General features: G+C 49.7%; 1 protein-coding gene across 1 annotated transcript in view; it reads left to right on the forward strand.

The window, feature by feature from the left end:
* Positions 1 to 9,115, forward strand: part of LOC135900312 (protein fem-1 homolog CG6966) — a 29,155-nt gene extending 20,040 nt beyond the window's left edge. The window contains exons 7-8 of the mRNA XM_065429790.1: positions 3,108 to 3,279; positions 8,421 to 9,115. Coding sequence (XP_065285862.1) covers positions 3,108 to 3,279; positions 8,421 to 8,912 — 664 coding nt within the window. The 3' untranslated portion in view covers positions 8,913 to 9,115. The remainder of the gene's footprint in view (positions 1 to 3,107; positions 3,280 to 8,420) is intronic.
* Positions 9,116 to 9,449: the final 334 nt, after the last annotated feature.

Below are 9,449 nucleotides of genomic sequence, written 5' to 3' on the forward strand. Positions count from 1 at the left end.
AGTAGGAAGAAAAAAACAATGCAGGAGTATTTAGCTTACATCTGACCTAATTGCTAGCCTATTGGGTTTAATGAAAAATGGAAAGCTTTAGGATGTAGCTGAGGTTTTACTGAAAAAAATGATACCTAATTCAATAAAATCAATTGATGCAAACACTATGAAAAGTCCTGTAAGGCAAAGGCATTTGATCGAAAAAGCAAAGCTGAGAAAATTGCATTCAAAGTTTTGCTTACTCTGCCACTTTTGTTTACGTATCACATGGAAAAATTTAATGCTTTAGCATGCAGCCCAGTCATTACTGAACACAATAACACCAAACTCACAGAAATCTGTTCATGTAAAGATTGTGAAAACCTCTGTATTGCATTGGCACTTGACAAAAAAAAAAAAAAGCTCAGAAAGTCGTCTTCACTAGCTGCGCCGACGTTCATTAGCTCGAACTTGCGGGAAGTCGCGGACTTCTTCGCCAATGAAGTTTTAATGTTGTCTGCGTACTTTTCACGCCCCGCGCACTCCGCGCAAAACACCGTGTCGAAGCGTTGAGCACGCGAGCTCGGTTCAGCCGCGTCCGTCGGCACCGAAGCGGCGTGCGGAAACGCCGAAGTCGACGTTAGGCTTAGCTCAGCCGGCTCGGCCGCTTTCGACGACACGGAATCCGAAGCGACTTGCAGCGTCTCAAAAGTTAGCATTTTCGACGGGCTTAGTCCAGGCGCATCCACCGGCACTGCAGAGACTTGCGGTAACACCGAAGTTGACACCGATCGGCACTGTCCAGCCGCGTCCACCGGCGAAGCTGTTGTTGGCGAGCTCAGTCCAGCCGCATCCACCAAGGGCACAGCAGCTTGCGGCATCACCGAAGCTGTAGTTCTCGACGATGTGCGCGCTTATTCCATGCGCGCCTCTTTTTGCTGACTGCTTTTCGCGTGCTTGCTTTCAAGCGCGCGTCTCGCGCCATCGTGACACGCGGAACAACGACACCAGGCACGCAAAAGCAAGAAATTCTTGGTTAAAAGAAGCGACTCAATAGCCAAAATATCTACAAGAACGATAAAGAAAAAGGCAGAACGAAAAATACTAGGAAACAAAGATGAATGCGAAAAATGACGTGCGCGCCGGCGAAAGCAGACGACGCGAAGGAGTCGAACAACGCGGCCGCGGGGCCGCGGCAGGCGTCACGGCCAATCAGAGGGCTGCGCCTCGGGGAGGCGCCCGTTTCACCCAATCAGCGGCTGTCTCGCGACGATTTCGCGCTTGAGAACGGGTGCCTGGGTTGCCGATCGCTCCGCTGCATGAGGGTCTACAGCGTGCCGAGGGGCGCCAGAATGGAGAGCGGGAAACCAGCTTTCAAACGAGACCAAGATGGCGCCGATCGGTTCGCGTCGCGCGGAGCTACGGCAGCTTGAAAATGAGGCAAACCCTCGCGCTTGGCGTTCAATTTCGGCTCACCGACGTTTCTAAATTGCCGTTTTTTTAATACTTCGAGTAGGAATTGCGCCATAATAATTTGTAGAGGCATAGTTGGGACATTAAAGACTTCAAAAACGCACTTTTTGAAAATTGCCGTTTTTGACCATTTTTCGAGATTTCAAGACCCGCGTCCCCCCTTAAGAGACATCCTCAGTGCATGGTGTGTGCTTTCCCAGAATGATGTAGTCTGCTCTGACACGTAACCTGTAGCTGCATGCTGTGTGTACTGTGCTTGTTGCTCCTGCCAGTATGAGTATCTTGTGCCTTTTCCTGTAAATAAGTTAAGCCTTTTTTGCCCATGTTAACAAACCCCCCTGTTCTAATCCTCCAACCTCTTGACCTCGTACTTGTCACCAAGTTGGCAACTTTTGTCGTGAAAGGTGGGATGACAGCGTTGGCCCATTTGGCCTCCGTGTGACATCCTGGTGGCGTAGGCTAGAGAGTGACCCTCAGTATGACACCAGACTCCGAGACAACACCCCCGAATCCTAAGATGGAGCCATAGCAAGCCACAATCTCGCTGAAACTATGAGCGTGCATGGCGTAGAAGTAGATGCTCCACAGTCTAGCTTTAAGATGCAGCCGTTGGAACCAGTAGCATTCAGCACACTTTGACACTGCTTGCGCGAGTATAGAGCATGTCTTATCTCACACGGATCTTCTAGACCAGACTACATCCACTACATTGTGCGCTACCTTGGCTGGCTAGCATCATGTTGGTCTACAGTTTGGGTGCACTGTAGAGGCTGCGTTCGAGTCTGTGCCTTCATAAAACGAAATAGTGCTCACTTGCTGCACACTTGTGCTCATGTGTTGCGGCAACAGCTGATCGTCGCACTCATGCAAGCTGAACCAGCTGAGGAAGCAAATGCGAGCGATGATAGACAGAGGGAGTGAAGAATCAGCTGGAGTGCCGCTTGTGATTTGGCTAGCAAGCTCGACAGCTTGCTTGCATCCGCTGAGTGAAAAGCGAGTGCAAGCAGTGCTGCCCCGTTGCCTAGGCAACTCGCGTGCAGCAGACCACAAGGTACAAATAAAAAGCCTGCGTTCATAAGGCAAAATAGCAATAGTTGAGCGCCGGTTGTTCTCTCTGAAATGACCTTGGTTGATGCAGCCGGCATGGTGCTAAATGTAGAGCTGTGCTCCACCAGGAATGACGTTAAGGCCTCTCATGCTAGAAATTCCATAACCTGACTCAACTAGGCACAACCACAAGGTGCGTGTCAAGGTTCATTGATGCTAATAATTGAAGGTTGCCATTGTGGCAAAATTCTGTTTTAACTTTTTGGGGGTATTGCAGCTGCACATTAAGTATGGAAACCTTTGGATAGTGACTTTTCCCTGGTATTCTTGCAGTTGAGATTTTAAGACATCCTTGGTCTGGCGTAAGAACTTTGAGATAAGGGGTTAGAAACACGTGGAGTTTACACTACGCCGGGCAATATTTTGAATATTCAATATTTTGAACGAATATTTCACGATAATAGAGTTAGAGTTATTGAGTGCTCACTGCCTGTTCAGTATAGTGAGTTGCTTCCTTATACCATGAACTAATATGTTTCTGTGAGGCTGCAACTGCATGTACAAGGAGGAGATCAATGGCTTGTCCCAATGTTTGCCTTCCTTTTGGATTCCCATAGGCCATCGCGACGCCAGCTGGCCCCCGTTGAGTTTGGAGATGTCCTTGCTGTCTTTGAGCGTGCTGTGACGGAGCTTGTGTCTGCTGGGTGCCACATGCCAGAACCAGCCGAGGGTGTCCAGCGCACGTTGGTTATTGCACTGCAGCTTGCAGCTCTCCTGTGTAGGCTGCAGGTGGGGCCTTTTACATTCATGAATATTGAAAACTCTGAAATTATTTGTCTTAATATTGTTTGTGTAACCCGCATTCAATGAAACACCACATTAACAAACTTTTCTCATTAACAGACTTCAAATCCCCTCCTGACTGCTACAGGACAAATCCCCTGTACAGGACAAATCCCCTCCTGACTGCTAATAGGTTCCATGTAAATATTTGCAGTACTACGAACTGCAGAACGACAACCATTATTGAGTTTCCGTGTCATGTTAACAAAGCCTCAGTATTACAAACTAATATTTAGAAACCTGGGGATTCTTAGATTTCCGCGTCTCCTTTATGACGATTGCAACAGTGAGTTAGCACATAACAAGGCGCAGAAAGCGGATGCTGCAGTGCATGGGTTTGGAATACCCCAGACAGCACTGGAGAATTAAAAAAGCTGGGAGGGGCATTTTTAAATTTTTATTATTATTATTATTCTATTGCGCAGGCAATGGCGCATCAGGCTTTGCAAGTGCATGCTCCACCCAGACAAGTGTCGCCTAGCAACGGAGGCACGCCTCTTTTTTCTTTTGCCATTCTTTCTGTGCATGCCTCTACTTTCTTTTGCAGTTCTTTCTGTGGCCGTACCAGCTACACGCGTGCCTCCATGCACGCAGGGATCATGGGTGCACTTTGTGGGTGGTGTTGTTTACACATGCTTGCGCTTTGGAATAGTTCAGGTGTTTGCCTTGAGCAAGACAGTTGTGGCGTCCACGGCAAGGAATGTAAAAAAACAAACACGAAGAAACATTATGCCTTATAGGTGACATGGAGCTTCTTCTTTGTCCGTGGTTTTCTCGGCACCAGTGTCTCTTTTGTGCGCCACTTTATACAGTAGAACGTCATTGATACAGTCCCATTATTTACGATTTCCAAGCGCAACTGTTTGCGGTCAAAAGCATAGAAAATGACCCATTAGAGTTACGCTTATTTTTTACCGGTTCATACTGTGAGGAAAGAGCGGCGGCGTAAGCGAATCGAGAGCTCCAAATGAGGCGTGGCAAGGCGTGGTTCTCAGAAGCTGTGCACGTGGTTGACTGTAGTTGCCAGAAAGAGGACCAGGTGGTGCGAGTGTGGCAGCAGAGGGGAAAAGGAGACATGGGTTGCTTCAAGTGTGTGTGGGTGTAGGGTGCATGGATGGACAGCATGTGGACAGCGCGGGGGAAGAGTAGTGGAGTGTGATAAGATGATGGGTGTTTGTGACGTGACGAACATCTTGGCCTGTCATCATTCGTAACAAGTGGGGGCTCTTCCGGGATTGATATGGACATAGAGGCAGTGAACTTGCCTGAAGAGATGCTGCAGCATCTACTGGAGCAGACCAACAGCGCCACCATGCAATGCGAGGAATGGCAGCAGCAGTTCGACAAAGACTAATGGCGGTGCAGGCAGTGCTGGCAGGTTCTGTTGCAGGAGCAGTGGCAGTGGTTCAAGTGTTGGGTGATGCCGCTCCACCGGAGGTTAGCTCCCAAAATACAACGGATTCAATGACATCCAGTTCCGCAAGCAGTTTTTGGATCAGCTGGAGACATTTTGTTTGGTCACTGGTTTTGCCACTGACAAAAGGCTTCCTTATCCATATTGTGCCCGCTGCTCTGGAGGGCAGCGTAAAGTTATGGTGGCGTTCGTGACCAAGTTTGCATCGTGGGAGGAATTTAGGATGGCCTTCATTGAAGAATTTTCTTCTATTGATGTGAAGCGTCGCTTGAAACAAGAACTTGAGCTCTGCACTCAGCACCAAAAATTTGAAAGAATTTATTTACATGATTGCGGCCTATTATGACTGAATTGGCGGCAAAGTTTCGGAAATGGAAAAGGTTGACCCCATGCTACAGCTAATGCACCTGTAACTCCAAGACTTTGTACAAGGCAAACAGTTTGCCAATCTCGGGGAGTTGGCTAAGGCAACTGATGGCCTCGTGGAGTGTGCTTGGAGGCGGTTGCAGTACAAGTGGCCGCTGCCTCCGACAGACCCAAGTGGCAAGGGGCCTTGCCTTCCGGTGAGCTGTGAATGTGACATGCCTGCCCGGAACGCAGCTCAGAGTGTTGACAGCTGTGGCTGTCATGCTGTTTCAGTATCCACCAGCGGCATACTACTGACCATTGCATCCTGTGGCAATACAGCCATCCTACATTGAGACCACCTGCACGGACTGACTGCTCGTGCTATAAGACCGCCTCTCGCAGTGCCATCACAGGGATACCAACAGCGCGACTCCAGGTGATTTACCTACCATCGCTGCAGATGTGTGGCTCACCTAGCTCACGATTGCTCACAGGTCAGCGTCCAGCCCGCCCCACTGCTACAATATCAATGGAATTGGGCATTTCCGATCACAGTATCCAGGAAACAAGAGGCGGTAGGTGCCATCCTGCCTGGCGGGCACCTATATGACTGCACTGCAGGTAGCGGTTTCAGCCAGCAGGAAAGAGCCACCTGGAGGTGGGGATCGGGAAGACTATGTTACGAGCCCCTACTGGATACAGGATGAAGCGTGGGCTTACTTGAACTTCCGGGGGCAAAGGTAGCAGGGGAGACAGGGGCCAAGCTCGGGACACAGGTGCATGCATTTTGCCTACCAACAGGTTGGTCCCAGTGTACCACATCTCTAATATGCAGGATCCAGTGGGCTACAAGCAGCTGCAACCAGCGCTTCCTGTGTGTGCCAGACACATGTCGGGGCATCGTTCTCAGCAGGGACTTTTTGAGTGCAACTGGCATTTCTATACATGCAGCGCTAGGTGGGTGGACTATTGGCACCAACCCGCTATGCATTGTGCCGTTTGCTAAGCGGGACACGGGTCCAGCCACAGTGCTCACAATACAAGAAAATGGAGAGTTACCTTTTGAGTTACCTTTTGCACACCCTATTCGAAGAGGTTCTTGCAGCTCATAGGGAGTAGCATTTCAGCTGAAGAGTGTAAGCACTGTGCTGATTCAAACTGATGCAAGCAGTGTCGGCATTGCAGCTGTGCTACTGCAGTCTGGCCCTGGTGGACTGCAGCCTGTTTTCTTCATTAGCAGGGTTCTCACAGAGGCTGAAAGCCATCATACTGTACAGGAGTGGGAGTGCCATGCAGTAGTGTGGGCAGTGGATGAGTTCAGGGCCTATCTTGAATTTACCGAGTTTGAGATTCACTGTGACCAGTCATCCTTGTCATAGATGTTAAGCACCGACCAAGCTTCACCCAGGGTCAAGCATTGAGTCCTACTGCTGCAGGGCTTCAATTGCCAAATCTAGCTCAGATGGGGACTTGCAGATACACCCACAGATGCCTTGAGCAGTGTGAAGACCACCCAAGTGACAGTCTGCACGAGACACAGTTCCTCATTACTGCCCCAGAAACTGAAGCGAAAATTACATTTGAGCAAATAGCAGTAGCTTTGGAAGAGGATGCCACACTCTTAGCCGACACATGACAGCTCATCCAAGAACAGGCTCTTGACATCTATCTCTCAAAACGAAAGACTGTGGTGCGAGGGACTAGGCTTCCACGCTCGGACCCTGATCACCACTTTCTTCATGATCTGGCGGAGGCAACAGTAGGGGTATTCTGTAAGTCTCCACCTAGTGGACATTTCCATTTCATCTGCTGCTGAAGCGCTGATTGGCCAGGAGCGCCCGTCTCCTTCTGACGTGTACCCTAGCCCAGCCAATCAGAACTTCAGCAGCAGACAAAATGGACATGTACACTAGGCAGACAATTACAGAATACCCCTCCAGAACTGTAGCCAAGCGGAGTGCTGGTTCAGCAAAGAGGCAACAAGAAGGTACCTCAGCTACCTGATCACCTCCAACTCCTGGCACTGAAGATGGCCCATGACCACCCATTTGCAGGCCATGCTGGATTTTTCAAAACCATCAGATGTGTTTTGGCACGGTTCATCTGGCTGGGCATGCGGGCTGACATATCAAAGTATGTGCGGTGCTGTGCTGTCTGTCTGCGCACAAAGGCTCAACACCAGAAGCCCAAGTGCCTCATGAACAGTCAGTAAGCCACAGCTCCCACGCAAAAGGTTACTGTCTATATTATTGGGCCCTTGCCATCTGCACCTCGTGGCACAAATACTTGCTGGTAGTTATTGACGAATTCACTAAGTTTCCCAAGCTCTTCCCTATACAAGTGGCAACAAGTATGAAAATCTTAAATGTATGGTTGCAGTTCTCTATCGCCATTTCACACCTGTGGCCATCCGAAGTGACAAGGGAAGCCCTTCGTGGTTACTTTATGGTGCAGTCTCCTAAAATACTAGAGCATCAAAGACTATCACACTGCGCCATACCGACCAGCAGGACACATGGTCGAGCGACGCTATGGCACCATTGAGCAGTGCCTACAAGCATAGTGCTCCAACTACAAGGACTGGCACCCGCATATACCTGAGATCACCCTTGCCCTGTGTACTGCAGAGTGTGTAGTCACTGGATATACATCAGCCTTGCTGTGTTATGGCCGTTCGCTCCGCACTCCATGAGAACCCGCAGGTTACAAGGAAGATACAGAGCCTCCGGCAGCAGCATACCATGCTTTTGCTGCAGAACTCCAGCAGTGCCTTGAAGAGGCTCTCAAGTATGCTCAGAAACATCAAGCAGCTGCTTGGAAAGCACAGAAGTATAGTTACGACCGGCAGCGGCAGCCAGCAACCATAAAAGGCCTCTCTCTCCTTGCTCTCTTAGATAGTTGCACCTTGAGTGATGCTGCGAAAGGGTGTCTCAGCCAGGTTGGCACCAGGGCGGCATGCACCATATCTCGTGGTCAAGTGGTTAGGTGACAATGACTTTGTTTTTAATGACTCTACTATGGGACATTGTCGAACTATTAACATGATAGCGTTACGGGCCCCGTGTCGCAATAAAATCCGATGGATGTTGCTTGGTGAAAAATTACTCTGGACCACAACCGTTACCCAGGTCCTCTGCATGGCGCAGAGACGTTACTGAACCAATTGAATTCCTCAAAGTAGCATGTGTCAGAAAAATAATAAAATACAACCTAAACACAACCACAGTCATGATAGGGTTGTAATTTGTAGATAACAGTACATACATTTGCTGATGGATTTTGTGGACTGTGCATCATTTTGTGACATTCACTGCTTATCTTTCAGTCACAGAGCAGCGTGGAGGAAGATGCCTTCCGACGTGCTGCCTACCGATTGGTGCACTTAGATCTGCGAGGCCCACGTGGTGAAACATGCCTGCACTTGGCATGTGGTCGTGCACCACCAGCCAGCCGCCAGGCTTTGGGCGCCGTCTGCCAGGAGGCTTTCCCGGCACCCCCTCTTGTGCGTCTACTGCTCGAACTTGGAGCTGACCCCAATGCCACTGATCACGACCGGCGTACACCCTTGCACGTCGCAGCACGCAGCAAACCGTGTTCGCGAGCTGCAGCGCTTGCGCTGTTAGCCCGTGGTGCACACCTAGACCACACCGATGCCACCGGTCGCACACCCTTGGACTATGCACCCATGCTGGTGGATTGTAGCCCTCTTCGTTACACTGGCCTGCAGTGTCTGTGTGCACGTGCCATTGTGCGCTTTCAGCTGCCCTTCCAAGGACTGGTGCCGCACCAGCTGGAGAGCTTCATCCAAAGCCACTGAACAATGTGGCAAGGCACGTGTGATGCCTTTATCTCCCTTCCCCCCTCTCCTCGTCTGTTCTCTGCGAGTCATTTTCTTTTTCCCAACCAGTCCTAGGTTCATAGAATTGCATGAGAGACTGCCAGGGTCTTTGTGTGGCTATTGTACTGTGGAGGCAGAAGTCAGGCTCATTGTGGTAAGAAAGGTGTTCTGAAAGCAGTTAATGGCTGTGCTGCAAGATTTTTTCTTCTTTTGTGGTGTGCTTGGTGAGTTGCCTTCTTGGACTTGTAAGACAAAGCTATGAAAAGCTTCGCTGAGTAGAGGGGCTCTAAGTTGTTCCCATTCCATTGATTGTTATAAAGCCCGTAGCTAATGGCATTTCTGAGAGCTCTGCGTGCCATGGTGAAGAGGTGAAAAGCTGCCCAGATAGCCTGGCAGATGCAGCCAAGGAGAGGGCATATCACGAACTCCTGACAGTGTGATAACCAGGATCTCTCTAAAAGTAAGAAAGAGAAAAGGAACTTATCCTCATGACAATCCGGTGATGCAGAATGGCTA

The sequence above is a fragment of the Dermacentor albipictus genome, chromosome 1 (assembly GCF_038994185.2).
Source record: "Dermacentor albipictus isolate Rhodes 1998 colony chromosome 1, USDA_Dalb.pri_finalv2, whole genome shotgun sequence".
NCBI lineage: Eukaryota > Metazoa > Arthropoda > Arachnida > Ixodida > Ixodidae > Dermacentor > Dermacentor albipictus.